This window comes from Pundamilia nyererei, unplaced genomic scaffold, assembly GCF_000239375.1.
Source record: "Pundamilia nyererei isolate P.nyererei 1_Seehausen unplaced genomic scaffold, PunNye1.0 scaffold00022, whole genome shotgun sequence".
NCBI classification, from domain to species: Eukaryota; Metazoa; Chordata; class Actinopteri; order Cichliformes; family Cichlidae; genus Pundamilia; species Pundamilia nyererei.
Genome location: NW_005187423.1, coordinates 2,383,391 through 2,399,441, shown reverse-complemented (window position 1 = coordinate 2,399,441; position 16,051 = coordinate 2,383,391). Strand labels below are relative to the sequence as shown.

Here is a 16,051-nt window from a genome sequence, read left to right as displayed (position 1 = left end):
GGATCCTGTTTCCTCATTCTATCTTCCTCATTGCTGCCTCCCTGAGCCTGGTTCAGCTGGAGGTCCCCTGTTGTTAAAACACATAAAACCCCCACTTTTTGGCATCCAGCAGTAGTGATGACTTTAGATTTAGTGATACAATATGTAAAACAAAATTATTAGTGTAAACATGTTTGTGTTATTTTCTGAAATTTCTATGATGTAAAGATTTTAATTTGTTCTTCTTATATTTAGGTAACCTGTTCCCTAAAGTGGCCGAGAAGCTTAATCAGGCAGCGCTGCCTGTTATCGACTTCGAAACCTGCAGTAAGCCTGCTTACTGGTGGGACACCCTCAGGCCCTCCATGATCTGTGCCGGCTACGAGTCCCCAGATGAGCTCAAGTCAGCCTGTCAGGTTTGACGACACATTTAGAAAAGAGTATTTGCTTGAATTAAGGATGCACTGACGTTTGGACAATATATCAATGCATCCATCATCTAAATGGATAGACTGAAAGTTGTTAGGAGACGATGTTGTTCATTGTTTAAATTCCTTCCGAGTTATTTAAAAACATTACGTAAGTGTGCCCGCCTCTCTTCGTCTTTTATGCAGCTCCCTGAAATCGTTTTTGTTTGCGGTCATTCAGCCTTGATCTCAATGGCTGCTGCCCAGTTTGCAGGCGTAATTAGACAGAAGAACACAGAAACATTATTCGCCAGCGTTAATGAGCAGCTGCTAGAAATGCAGCAATGTGAAAAATGGGACGTTTTACATTTTAGGAGCTTCATAAAGCACGATTCTGACATTTGCCTAATGAATACTTTGTCAGGCTGTTAATAAAGACTGACTTCTACAAATTCAAGGTCACAGAGACGATTTACAGCAGCTGCCAAAATCGAATGTTCTGCAGTGCATCATAAGTAGATCTTTGCTGATTTCTTTGTCCTGCTGTCTCCTGGTAGGGTGACTCCGGCGGTCCCCTCGCCTGCACAGCTGCCACTGCTGCTGGCGGAACAAATACAACCTGGGAGGTGCACGGCATCGTCAGCTTTGGAGCTCAGGGCTGCATCAGAGACAAGAAACCATCAGTGTTTACCCGCGTTTCTGCCTTCAGTGACTGGATCGACAGCAACATCAAGAAGTATATTTATGAAAGCAGAAAAGCTTTGTAAAGCTGACATCTTTAGGTAGAGATTATTCCATGTTTCGATTTATTTTTTTCTCTTTAAAACCCCCTGAATGTAACAAATGCTGACCAGCAGCACCAACCTACAAGGTTGCATTGCGCCCCGTAAAATAATTTAGTAAATAACATATTGCTTGTACGTTTCTATATATTAAACACTGCTGAACATTTTAAGCAAATTATATTTAAGCAAATATTTGTAAAATAATTTGTAAAATAATGAATAAATATATCATGTATAAATAAAAATACATATCTATAAAGCTTGCAGTTACTGTTTCCTTTTACTTTATAGTTCTGTGTTCAAAATGAATATTTTAACTGTAATAAAAAGTGTAGTGTTAAAAAAAATCAAGGTTAATAACAATTAATGGTCATTTTATATAACTTAATTTGCTAGCCACTGTCTTGTTGTGTTTTGATGTCTCTCTGACCAGCTGTTTATCTGTTATATTCAGTCCACAACCATAGTTAAAAAAAAAAAAAAAGAAAAAGGACATCAAAGAACAAAAAAAAAAAAGGTTGGTTTAAATTTTAGATGCTGCAAATAATAGAATACAAAAATCACCATTGGTCTGATAAAACTACATGAGACTCTGAAGCCGTTTCCTGTTTTTGCGTGCACTTTAATACAGCGTTGAGTAAAACATTACTTCATTGCTCTTCCAGTCACTGATTAGCTCTGTTCTCTGGTAGATAAATGTTGCAGCACATATTTAAAGTTTTGGGGGTTTAACCCCCTTGATCACATGACCAGGCCTCTGAGCCAATGAAAAAACTCGGCTCAGATTTCAGCCTAGGAGAAGGAGAGGAGGGGGGGAATGAAGAGGGAGGAAGAGAGAAAGAGACAAGCTCTAATCTGTGCTCATGGTCTGCCGGTAGTGACAGGACTTCCTCAGACTTTTTTTCCCCCTTGGTTGGATTATATGTGTTTTTTAGAGTATCTGAATGGCTCAGTGTGAGGCGCAAAAGATTCCCAGCCCTGGGAAAAGTCTAGTGTGTCCTGGAAAAGAGTGAGGAGCGGAGGAGGGGAGCCAGCTGTACTTTTTCTCCTCATCTTTCCCCGGAGTGCCGGCGTTTTTTTCTGTGGGAGAATGGGGGCAGGAGCTATGACCATCTGTGTGAGTAGAAACTACAAAGCTTGAGTTGACTTCCTAGTCGACCTGTAATTAAGAGCTGAAGAACATATAACGGGACTGTTCTGCTCAGTGTCTGTCTACAAACTCATTTGTGATGGGGTGTGTTGTCTCTTTAAAATGTCCTGGAGGGACAAATATTCCTTTCCTAAAGTAAATCTTAACTTTCCCTTCCTCAGCTAACTTATTACCAAAAAGCCATGACTCATAGGGCTGTAATGACCAATCTACTTGCTTGAAAGTACTTCCTCTTACTGTAGGGCAACAGTAAATTTATTCTAGCATCTTTAAAAAACAACAACTGTAAAATTTTTTTTTTAAAAACCAGAAACACTGTATGTTTTATGTTTTCAGTCAACACCAGTAATTTTTTCCAAGCATGTGATCACTTCCAGAAATGAGAATAAGAGTTGTCACCAGCACTGCACCGGGATATTCTATTTTATTTAATGTTTTTCTTCTTGCAGTAGTAACTGTGAGCTCTGCAGCTGTTGCTTCAGGGTTCCTGTGGTGCTTTTGCTGCCAGTTGCTTCAATGGCCACCCAGACAGGGAAGGAGGGAGGGACAAGGGAGGTGGGGAGTGGAGGAAAAGAAGGGCACATGCTTGGGCTTGCTATCCCCTTCATGAGCAAGTAGAAGACAAGACAGGGTTGGAAAAGTCATTTCGCATTGTGGGCCACATCTTAAATTAGCAGGATGAGTGTAAAGTCATTGTAAAGTAGTTTAACTGCACATTTAATCCCCTCAGTATAAGAAAATTAATTGCAGTTCCAACAGTACATCACATTTTTTTCCACATTTAAATTATTTATGTATTACTTCATTACATTGGTGTAGTATGAATGACTGTGAGGGAGTCTTTGTCAGCAGGACAGGCTATAAAATTTATGAAACTTAAGTTAAAAGTGCAAAATTTTTGACCTCCTTCACATTTTCTGAAGCCTTCCAGTGGGCCGGAGTGGAGTCTGCTAGGCCGATTCTGGACCCAGACCTTAAGTTTGACACCCCTATGCTAGATGGGTTGTACCGACCGTTAGCAGTCTATTTACAGGACAATACTTCTAAAAGATTTCATTTACCCAAAGTGTCGAAACCATAGGATTCCCACAGAAAATGTTTGAGACACTTCTGAAGCAAGGGGAAACAATTCCTTCCCCCAGGTCCTTGTCTATAAGTTTCCTTAATAAGTTTCCTTTTCACTGTCAGATGTTGAAGTGTGAAAATATCTTAAAAACAAAGGAGGGGACGAGCATCTTTGGCTGAATCCCAGCAACAATGGAGGCGATTGTGTTTGCATTCAAATTGCTGAGGGGAAACTTAACAAACAACCCCAAAACCTGCTATAAAACTTTTCATCTCAGTGTTTGCCTACTGTGTGAATTCAGAAGTAAGACTGCGATTCATTTCTATCTGCCATGATGATGATAGTAAAGGAAGATTTAGTGGGACATCTGCTCCATTGGGCCCCTTACAGTCAGTCTCACAGTCAGACTTAGCTCAGACCAGCTTAACTCCTTAACACCTGCAGTAGTAGTAGCACAGGAGCCCAGACTGTAACTCTGAGAGGTCCAACTATGGCCACATAAACTCAATTATATACATAAACAATCATTTGTGCAAGCGGAAAGTTAATGAAGATAGTTTGTGTTTAGCGTGTCTGGCAACTATTAAGACGTGTACAGCCTTTATAAATGCTGATTTAAGTGATAATGTATGTTGTATTAGCACAGTCGGAGCATCTGCCACGCTAAAGATTTTGTCTCCTTACCCATCTTAGCACCATCTGTGAGGTGGGTTTTAATCAGCAGATGACTCTAGCTTCTGTGTCTTAGCAAGTGGTGAGTAAAGGGGGAAAAAATCATATTACAACCACCGTGCCACTATGGACCTTATTGTAGCCACATTTTAACCCAGGTCTCTTCTGATCGTTGACATGCTGAAAAATAAAGCCGTTGCCAGTCAGATGATTTCCACGTGTTATTGCATGGTGGATGAAAATCTGATGGTACTTTCTTTGTTCAGAATTCCATCAGTTTTGACAAGATCCCTGAAATGCAGCCCCAAACAATAACAGTGCATGTTCACGACAGTCTATCACATCTGTTGCCCCTCATTTTTCAGTCCAGATTTTGTGTAATTTGGCATACATCATCATCGTTTTTGCCCTGCTCCCCTTCCTTAAGAATGGCTTCCTGACAGTCGTCTTTCCACTGAGACTATTTCTGATGAGGCTTCAGTGAACGGTAGATGGCTCAACTGAACGACCAGACACATCGCTCAGGTCCTTTGTCAGGTTGTTGCTGGGATTTTCCTGTTTCATCATCAGATGAGTAGTTTAACAAAAAATAAATAAATAAATTCCTCTGAAAATGCTCAGGTACAAGGACTGAAAATGAGTGAAAAAGCAGCCGATGTGCAAAGATTAAGATTATGTTAAAAATGTAAAAGAACGTTTGGCTCCTTGGAAGCAAAATATTAAAGAAATATGGAGTGACTCAAGACTTTTGCTCAGGACTGTAAATATGCTAAATGAATGAGTAATTTGCTGGAAAGTTATGGTTTGCTCTCAGAGACAGACAACAAGCAAGTGTATCTTAAAGTCTCTGTATGCAGATACAGAGACCATGGGGATGCTGTTTGCCTCGGTATCTTACCAGGTAAACATCATATTCAGGTTTTGAATTGGCTCAGCTTGGCTAAGAGCACATAAAGTGTAAAACCTAACTAAGTGTATCAAAACACCTGCTGTACTTAACTTCAATTCTTAGTTACCTCAGTACTGTTAGTATTTTTTGGTACACCTAAAAGAAAAATGCTGCTCTATTTAATTTGATAATCATATATAAAATGAGACATATGGGTCTATATCTATATGTATTGAATAGCCTATGTGAAGTAAACAATTATATATAAGTAGCAAATCAGAAAATGTAATAATATGTTTTACCATATTATATTTTGTATTTATTTCTCAATGAGATTAGCAATGGAAAATGTAATTTTACTTGTAGTACAATGAGCCTCTCCTCTTAAGGTATTATATCAGTCTGATCTGATATCCTTACTATCGTTCAGATTCCTGGCAGCTGAGCATATACCACATGTGCTTCTCTAAATATGTGCTCATATGCCTATTTGTGCATGTGTGTGTATATGTGTCACTCTGGCAGTGTCTTTAACCAAAGATGTGTTGCGAGGTAACCTGATATTTGTCGTAGCAACTCATGCACAGCCAGCTCTCCTCTTTATCTTCCTGCTGCCCTCAGCACACGGTGTCCTGTAAGAGCATGGCAGAGTGACTGAAAGAGATCTGCGTGTAGTCAGCCACTTCATGAGCAGCAGCACACACATTCTACTCTTTGGGATGAAGTGCGCTTTCCTGTGTAACAGGTGTCTACAAAGATGTCTGTCTCTGCTTCCATAGTGTCAGTGTCTGACTGCTGCTGTCTGCTCTCCCTGCAGCACAACAAGGCGGCGGTGCAGGTTAAAGAAGACATGAAGAAGATGGTCCAGATGCCCATCCCGCGACCCAGGATAGTCGCACCCAAGCACACCAAGGTGTTTGGAGCGTCTCTGTTTGAGTTGCGAAACCAGGGGCTGCTGGAGGATGGAGTGCCTCTGGTGGTGCGGAGGATGGTGGAGCATCTCCGCAAGCATGGTGAGGCAAAAATGCATGAGAGCACTGGAGGAGAAGTGCAACCTTTGGCTATCTTTTATTTCTTTGAATTTTTGCTGAATACAGTTGGTCTTGCATGCTGAAAAGATGGTGCACATACATTTTTGAATATCCAATCCTACTGGTGTCACTACATAAATACAGCTTTATAGTGCCACCTAGGTTTTCTTGTATTACATAATTTGTTCTAAATAAATCATACAGTTATACAATAATCAGAAACCTCATTATGTCAATCCTCTGAGTCTCGTTAATATGAGCCGGATAAGAATTAGACCAGAGCAACTTTACTAGACTACTGAAATAGAGTTAAATGTTTTTTTTTGTCATTGCATGCATTATTAATATTTCTCACAGACTTGCCATCTCACTCTTCAATTAGTTACTCTTGATAATCAGCCACAATCATTTTAATACTTCATCATTTAATTTGCTGCAGACAAAAACAATGCAAAGTTGAATCACTTTCACAAGCACAAGTTTCCATCATCATCATCTAAAAACCAGATATACAGAAAACAAAAGAGACTAAACATGTAATAGTTTTCAAGGAGACGAACAATTTAAAAAGCAAATTTGTTGCTAAATAAATAAATATAATCACACAAATCCACAGCTCTTGCTTTGACAAACGATCAGCCAACAGATTTCTCCAGAAAAAATGTATATAGATATTAATATATAAAATGATCAACCATAACGCATAGTTAAAAAAAAACAAAAAACAGAACTTGTAAATTTTCTATATTAACCTACATTATTTTCTGTAGTTCTTCTGTTTGAACACTAGATGTCCCTACAAGAAAACGATATCCTACTCAGGTCAACTGAAAACATAGGCCTCTTTTAAAGCAATTATTGGAGTGTGTTTAATTTGACTTAAACTCGCTGTGCAATCATTTCACTGGCCTATGTATTTAAAGGCTGTCTCATAACCAGGTAAGGTAAGCGTGGAGGGAAATAATATAATTCCTTATGGGCCAACAAACATAGATAGCCTACATGTTAGAGCTGTGGATGTGGCCTTTGAGATTTCTTCCTCCATTAAGTCACCCCGAAGGACAAATTTCATTTTTGCAAGTAGTGCTTAAAGCAATTAATTTTTTTAATTGGTTCTTGTTTTGTTTTGTTTATTTATTTTTAAGAAATAAATGTATAATCCAGTGAATAACGCTGTCACTTATTTCTGAATAGTATTATTTGGCCAGAAAATAGTTCCAAATAACTACTCCTATTATTATGGGTATTAGTGTGCCATTTTATTAGCTGTTAAAAACAAAACTTCAAGGGTCTACAACATGAGTTGAAATCTTTTAGTAAGAATTTTTTTTTAAATATTTTATCATAGTATTATTATTATTTTGTTATAAAATACTAAGTGTGACAAAGTAAGGTTAGCAACAGGTGTTGATAAGGCAAAAGACAGTTGTTAAGGTTTTAGCAAGCACTTAGCAACGCTAACTAGCAACATAATCAAAACAGATACCAAAAACAAAACACTGACAGCTATTAACACAAATCTAAGCTGCTAATTTCATGTTCACAGACTAGGGCTGTTCATATGATATGATGACGATATAAAAACTTTTATCGTTTCATTTTATGCTATCCTTTGTTTCGTGGTGTCGCAAAATAAACTGTTTACGGCAATATTTTTTCATGGTTTTGATGGTCACTGTAGTGGCTATATTAATTTCTTAAAGTTCTCTCTTTCTCTTATATTTAATATAACCACACTAGGGATGGACAAGCGCCTGTTTTTATGCGTTGTTGTTAGCAACAACGATGGTAAAACCATCGCGTGTCCGCTTGTTTATGTTCCACATAAACCTTTCACAATAAAGCTCAAGATCCTGTTGAGATTTTTCAAAATAAACTGAATCACGTGAAAGAGCAGATTACTTACGGATGAGAAGTAAAAAAGCCGCCAGGTGCTAAAAAATAAACCTTAGACTCAAACGTTAGAACAGGCTTTTCCCCGCAGCACACTGTGTAATAAATACTCACAAAGAAAACATTACTATGGCCTTAGTGCGTTTAGACTAATTAAAAATAGTGATAATGCTAACAGCAAATACAAAAGTGTAGTTATTTAATACTAAAGTGGCATGCAAAAAAACCCCCAGCTAATTGTGAGTTTGGCAATAAAGTAAAAGGAAAATATTCCTGACTAGTATCTGTTAAGTTACACTAAATTAAAATTTTCATATATAAGAATGTCACTTGCTATTTTTTTCTCAGTGTGTTGTTGATCTGCTCAATATAAAGAATTAAAAAATAAAAAGATGGTTAACAGATAAACCTTTAGATTTTATATTTTTCACAATTTCACTTCTTGGTCACAAAAGTGCCTTTACATGAAGGAAATTCAGACTTGATAGCAGTGCCAGGATGTAACAGTGGGTCAGAAAAGAGCCTTGCAAGTCATGGTTACAGTGCAAATCTGCAAATTGCTCTATATTCTCTGAGAATGTAAAGTCTGCTACCAAGGAAAAATTAAATTAAACTTACATTTACTATTTAAGAAAAATAAAATATTTTTAATAATGATTTAGTTTAGTTTTATTTGGATAGCACCAAATCACAACATCAGTCACCTCAAGCCCCCTTATATTTTAAGGTAAAAATCCTATAATATTACGAGAGAAAACCCCAACAATCAGACTGCCCCTTTTAAGCAAGCACTTGGCAACAGTGGGAAGGAAAAACTCCCTTTTAACAGGAAAAAACCTCTGGCAGAATCAGGCTCAGGAAGCACAGTGCTCAATTAGGGTGATATGGTACTTTGAGGTCATAAGATAAGATGGGGACTGATCATTCAAGACCTTGTAAGTGAGGATTTCTTTATTTGTAATATTTTTTGTCTCTTAACTCCTCCAGCACTGCATCAGGAAGGTCTGTTCAGGGTAAATGGAAACGTCCGTGCTGTGGAGACCCTGAAGCAGCATTTGGAGGGTGGTGGTGATGTGAACCTGCTCTCTGAATCTGATTCCTGTACTGTTGCCAGCTTGCTCAAACAGTACCTGAGAGATCTCCCCGGGGGTCTGGTAGTCATGACAGTCCAGCAGGCACTAATACAGCACTACCAAGGTAAATCACCAACATGTAGTCCTACCTTTTGTGCTATTTTTTTATAGGCAGTGTATAAAAATTATCCTGCAACATGTGTGGGTCAGTGTTTTTGTTTTTTTTGACTGGCAAAATGTGATCATGTCGATATTATTGGATACACCTCTCCAGTGTAATGTAGATCTGGGTCATGACTGACTGGATGATCAGCAAGACTATCTTTAGCTGGTGAATTTTACGATTAGCCGCGCAGTCGTCTACAGCAGGCGGAGCATTTATATACTGCGTTTGCTTGTGAGAGAGGGTGGTAATATGAAGGGTGATGGGCCAGATTTTTCTGGTAATAAACCTTTGAGGTCATAAAAGGTAAAGTGAGTCATTTAGCAAGAAAAGCATCTGCGATCGCTCCCAGCTTCAGTGCTAGGTTTAATCCGTTTGATGGGAGTGGTGTATACTTTATCTGCTGCATTCCCTTTGCTTTCATAGACCCCATGAATGTCGGCCTGAGTAGTGACGCTGCTCCTGACGATAACTGGAGAATAAGATTATTTTGCTGGTTTTTGTTAAACTGTTTTGTTTCTACCAGGCGTGTTTCATTATTTTATCCAGAGAAAATCCCAAGCAGTTGGTTATTAAATCTTTCTGAATGCCAGGATTTTCTGCATTACACATTTTAACATGACAAAACTTTTAGAAGTATTAAAAAAAGTTGCTATTGCTATCAGATTTAAATCAAAGAACTTAAGACTGGTATTAATCTTTTTTATTTCAAATTAAAAGAAAAATAAATGATTTTGATTATCAGTGTTTAATGGCAGTAGTCAACACTTTTGTTGTCTCTTCTTTGTGTATAGTTAAGTTAAATAACTTTGTACCATTGAGCTATATTTCATCACATAATTGTCTATAATGCTTTTGCTATGTCTCTACTATATTTTCCCAGAGCTGCTAAAAATATTATATTATAATGTTTTTGCAACAACTGAAAGTTTTTCTAATTCTGCTGAAGGAGAAATTCAGACCTCACAGAAAAGTATATGATAACCTAGTGTATATGGTTACATTTTGTATGTACATATGCATGCAACACGAGATGTATACTCTAATCAGCTCTTTCTGTAGAAACACCAGACCCTATTTTGGTTAAGTCAAGATCTTAAACACTACATAAATAACAACAACTAATACATTTTTATTCTCATTTAAATTAGTATCTTTAATTTCTAGTATACCTTCATGCATGGTGTTACTTTCTCTTGTATTGTGCCCCTGTGTCCTGTTTCCTCTGTTTATGTGCAGTGTACACATCTGTTAAAGCACAACCTTTTTTTTGCCCTAAAATACATCCATAATAAACATACAGGTGGACACACACACACAGAATCTGAACTTTACTCAGCTGTCACAAGAGCAGCCGTGAAAGCTCTGGGCGATTACTGCCCGTCTCCAAACTGAGACAGATGTACCCACATACCCACATTCGTACGCATGCATGCACATTCACATAGACCTACAGTGCACACTCACAACGTTTGCGTCACTAAGTCATTTGGGATCAGCAGTCGTATCCGTTTATCCACCTCTGACCCAATTATGTACCCCCAGTAATAGCATCAACATATTTTGAGGCAGTAATGCTCAGGTATTAGAAGTCACCATAACCCAAGATTAGATATTATAGAGGGATGATGGATTGAGCTGTTACTCCCTTCTGGAGATAGGCTGTAATAGTATTCATTATACTTGGAATTTTACTTGAATTTTTGTTAATTAATTCTGTGTAAACAGACCAAAGCAGAATGTCCTTGTTAATGAAAAACTTGAAGCACAAGTGCATTACTAATCTTTCCACTAAAGGTTGTTTGCCAGGGATTTCATAAACTACACATATTGAATTTTTAAAAAAATCCTATAACCTTTTGTATCTGTAGAGCGTGGTGGTGATGATGACACCTGGGCAGACGTGAGACACCTTCTCCTGCAGCTTCCAGATGTCCACTACAGTCTCCTGCACTACCTCTGCCACTTCCTCACCCTTGTGGAGAGCAGCCACAAGGACAACCGCATGACTGCCCTCAACCTCGCTACTGTGTTTGGACCCAGCGTGTTCCAGTGAGTGAAACATTTCTTTAGATTAGATGTGGTTAAACAGTCCAAATACACACCTGTGCACCATATCACTCCATAAAAGAGGGCATTTCTTCTTGCTGAAAGCTATAGTCACAGCCTTCTGGCCATCCATCAGTTTTCTTCCGCTTATTCAATCCACAAAGGCCTCGCTTGCCTTGTGGATTTGAACTCACAACCTCCTCCTGTTAGCCAGCACAGTGCTAACCACTACACCCACTGTACCTGGTGCCTCATTTATAAAAATGTGAGAATTTTACATTCAAATTTATACTTTGAATTTCCATTAAAAAAATGCTTTTTTTAAGCTGATTCTATGTTTTCTGTTGTGTATTTTTGTATAAATGCCTTTTCATACAGAGTTTTCATGTAATTTCACTGTTTACATGAAATAAATCAGTGTTGATTCCCCAGTTTTGTAGTCTGATTAATAAACAAGGGCTCTGCCTCTGTCACATTGCATTACACGTGAAAAATCCCTGATTCAAGACATAGACTCCTAGTGCCGCCCTCAATCCTGGATAAATGGAAAGGTTGCGTCAGAAAAGGCATCCGGTGAAAAATCCAGTGTTTGGCCAGAAGGTGATGCTGTAGTTTACTGAGTGAGTAGAGAAGCAGATTGTCAGGAGAGCATAAAAATTTCATGTTTTGAAGAATAAAGTGCTAAAAATAAAGGGTGAGGAAGTAGCAGAGGTAGCAGAAGAGTGAATGATTAGAAATTAAATATAAGTTACCACAAATTTTAAAGGCAGTCAGTAGTTTTTTTTGTTTTTTTTTTTGTTTTGTTTTTTTCAATTAACTGACTTAACAAAGGTCACTCAGAAAGCTAATCAGTTTGATTTACCTGTGCATTTAAAATACAAAGCACAAGTTCAGCTTGGTACCCTGTTTGCAGATGTGAAAATGTTCAGAAATAAATTATACAGTATGTGGCCGTGTCTCAGGCTTCTGAGCTCAAGTTTTTAATTTTCTGATAGGCTTACTCGGTGGCCAGTTTTAATGTTAGTAAGCTATACTAGTTAGTAATAAATAGTATTTGCTAGTAGTAGGCTGGACCCCCTTTGTGCTATATGAGCTGCATATCCATGTTGTGAATCTCCCAGTCTTCACATCCCGAAGGTGCTGTATAGATTGAGACCTGGTGACTGTGCAGGCCTTTTGAGTACAATGACTCATTGAACCCGCTGATTCAAGAAACCAGTCTTTGTGACATGGCATCCTGTCCTGCTGAAAAAAGCAAACAGAAGACCGATACACTCGGGTCATAATGGGATGGTTGATAATAACTCACTCAATGTGTGCAAAGACCATATCATACCAAGACCAAGACAAGACCATACCATGTAACTGTAGTGTTGTCTAGACTGATAACCAGCGATAAATTGGTTAATTAAGGCCGGGATTCCCGTGGAAACTGATATAAGAGACACTGTAATGGATACTCTTTCATACTGTACAGTCTGTTCTCTTCAGACTGTGTAAAGGTTATATAATTAGACCTACAGATAGGCCCACAGCCCGGTGTACATCTCACGCAGCTGTTCGGCAGTATCATACAAACTTGTTATAGAAGCTGGATTCAGTCTGACAACTTGGGGACTTACTTTCTATTTCAGTATCAAGATTACAGCTTAGTTGCATTTGTTCCATACAGATTGTTGCTTTTACTGCTGCTGCTATAGTCAGTTTCAAAGGGATAGTCCACCCATGAATTCAAGTTATGTTGTTTTGGTGTTAGCTTTAGATCTACAGATGTCTGATTTCTTCTTAAATTTAATGAAAGTGACAGTTTTTTTCTACCAAACTACACATAATTCCTTATTACTTTACAGAAATCCATGAACAGGGCATAATATAAACATTAATGCTTCCCATTAATCCTGAGTCGGACCACCTTTTTGCTATATGAGCAAAGGTGCTCAATAGAATGAGATCTGGTGACTGTGGAGGCTTTTTGAGTACAGTGAACTCACTGAAACCGCTGCTTCAAGAAACCAGTTTGAGATGAGGTGAACTTTGTGACATGGCATTCTGTCCTGCTGGAAACAGCAATCAGAAGACAGGTACACTTGGGTCATAACGGGATGTTATGTGTGCAAAGACCATATCGTAACACCAACACCAGGATGTATCCACGTTCTTATTTTGTTTATGCTTAATTCTGACCCTGGCATCAGAGTGTTGCAGCAGAAATCAAATTTCATCAGACCAGGAAATGTTTAAAGAGTCTTCTGCTTGAATTTTGATTAACCTCAACTGTAGCCTACATTTCCCATTCTTAGCTAATACGCAGGGTTCAGGGGATGCTCTTCAGCATACCTTGGTTGTAATGAGTGTTTATTTGAGTTAGCTTGAGGCATTCGACACAACATTTTCACCCGTTGTGCTTGAAAATCCCTGCAGTTTCTGAAATACTCAGACAAGTCCATCTGACACCAACAATCAGTCACTTAAATCAGCTTTCTTGCCCTTGTGATTTGAACTTTAGTACTTCATCTTGACTATTTAGTTGCTGCCATGCAATTGGCTAATTACATATTTGTGTTAATAAGGAGTTGAACAGGTGTACCTAACATACTGGCCATTGAATGTAGTTCCTATTAAAGTGCTCACATTAGTGTTTATGGATATTTATTTGGTGCTCATTTGAATGACCTTTGCCTTCAAAGAATTTCAATTAAATGTCATCTTTTTGCTTTTACTTTATTTTATTTTATTTTAGCGTGGCTCCTGGATTTGAAGCACTTAAGGACCAGAACATCTGTAACAAGATCATGGCCAAACTTATCCAGAACTACAACAATATCTTTGAGACCAACACAGACAGAGAAGACTACGCAAAAGAAGAGGCATCGCCTATCATTGCCGAGGTGCGGTATACTCACAGAAGCACCGGAAAGTAGTGTTTATGTGAAACAGATCACTGTTTACATGAAATAAATGAGTGTTGATGGTCGGGGCAATGCTTTGCAGTTTGGTAAGACAACTTTAATGATTCACATGTCGTGCCCATGCACTTTAAACAGTGTGACTTCATCTATGACATCATCTTCTGCCCAGTCACCTGGATGATTGATGGCTTACACAAGCAGCCTTGTGTAATGTCAAGGTAAAAATGATTGAATTATTGATCTTATATCAACAGGTGGCTGTTTTCAGTCCTTGGTTGTTTTTGTCTGTTGTCTGCTTTGATGACTGATGTCTATTGATCAGCTGGTTTGGTTTGCCAGTTTATATTCAGGTTTATTTTCATCATCATTTCATTTCTTTTATGAGATACACATAATTACCACATAAGTTTTATGTTCCTGTAATGGTTAATCCGCCAGCATATGCAAGCTGTTTAGTCGAAATTATATTTTTAAATCTAAAATGTAATTACCGTACTGTTACCGTACTGTTGGCTGGCCCTAACTTTGAGTATAAAAACATGAATTCAGTTTGGTATTTGCCTAATAAACAACAATGTAATTTTTAGCTTTTTTTAATTGATTGATTGAATCTTTCTTTTGAACATGTTGAAAAAGTACAACAACATAGAATTCAAAAGAGACAAACAAACAAAGCAAAACGAAAGGAAAATGAGCAAACACAACCACAAATAACTTTCATGTTCTAAAAGGAGCAGGAAGAAGCATCAGCTTATTTAACCCCACCCCCTTTCCACTATCAAGTAATCAATAGACTACAGAAATACCTCCTTACAATTACATTATATTTTACATGTATTTTTTTTTATTAATTATATGTATATCTATCTTTCTATCTATCCATACATACATACACATACACACATATACACCTTTTCAATAACCCCAGTAACACCTCAAAGGAAACCCATACCAACATACCCGTGCACCCTCACACACATGAAAATATTGGACAAGAGCACCCTATCAAATCTCTACCTCCTCCTTCCTTTAAACACGTTGTTGACATATTTATAAATTATTAATGTATAATAATTTAGATATTCCAGGTGTCCAAAATTAAGTGTCATTGTGTTTAAATTTTGTGAGCTAAAGGGAAAAAAAGCTGTATTTTTAGCTACGTGTCAAAGCATTGCCCAGCATTTATGTTGTGTAACAGTATTATCTTAATCATATGTCTGTCACCATAAAAGTCACTATAAACTGTAACTCAGTATAGAATGAATCAATTTTCACCCAAAGAGACTGCATATGAATGCAGTAAACAAACAAATTAATAAAAACATTAACATGTTTTATTAATTATTTAATTGTTTAAAGATCCAATTAATATTTGAGTGGCGTAGAGAAGCCTACCGAATATTTACTGAGAACAGCTTCATTTACCACTATCTCATGATTAGCAGAATTTAGAGACCAGCCTTTTTTTTTTATCTCAGTGTGCAGACATCAACAGTGTCTCGATTGTTGATTAATGCCTGTGTCGGGCGTGTGAAACGTGACACTGGCCATCTGATGAGCAGCTACTGATGGTGGGATCTCTCTCTTGTTTTGACCTTTAGCCTCTTCTTTCATAGCACTCTCCTGTCATTTTTAACACCATTAAGTCTTGAGTCTGTGACCTATGTGACGTCATGAAAAAGCAAACATTACAAATGACCTGATCAAATTCAACTTAATAAATTCCAAAGGTCCAGATTACTTGTAACACTAAAATTAAATCTGCAAAGACTTTAAAGACGTGTCCTTTTTTGTGATATCATCATCCGATCACAAGCATCTGTGCTGTGTTGTGAATTCCTGTAAGGCCATTGACACTTGAGACACTGATGAGCAGTAGGAAATCCCTCACCCAGAAAAGATTGTCTAACGTACAAACATGCACATATACACAAAAACACACACACACACACACACACACACACACACACACACACACACACACA

At 37.9% G+C, this 16,051-nt stretch overlaps 2 protein-coding genes across 2 annotated transcripts in view; both read left to right on the top strand.

The window, feature by feature from the left end:
• Positions 1 to 1,328, top strand: part of LOC102195077 (ovochymase-2) — a 34,330-nt gene extending 33,002 nt beyond the window's left edge. Inside the window, exons 21-22 of the mRNA XM_005727041.1 lie at positions 235 to 395; positions 944 to 1,328. Of these exons, the coding sequence (XP_005727098.1) occupies positions 235 to 395; positions 944 to 1,153 (371 nt within the window). The 3' untranslated portion in view covers positions 1,154 to 1,328. The remainder of the gene's footprint in view (positions 1 to 234; positions 396 to 943) is intronic.
• A 685-nt stretch (positions 1,329 to 2,013) lies between these two features.
• The window catches only part of LOC102194803 (protein FAM13A-like), a 34,082-nt gene continuing 20,044 nt past the window's right edge, over positions 2,014 to 16,051 (top strand). Inside the window, exons 1-5 of the mRNA XM_013909253.1 lie at positions 2,014 to 2,288; positions 5,766 to 5,961; positions 8,860 to 9,069; positions 10,980 to 11,160; positions 13,898 to 14,045. Coding sequence (XP_013764707.1) covers positions 2,262 to 2,288; positions 5,766 to 5,961; positions 8,860 to 9,069; positions 10,980 to 11,160; positions 13,898 to 14,045 — 762 coding nt within the window. The 5' untranslated portion in view covers positions 2,014 to 2,261. The remainder of the gene's footprint in view (positions 2,289 to 5,765; positions 5,962 to 8,859; positions 9,070 to 10,979; positions 11,161 to 13,897; positions 14,046 to 16,051) is intronic.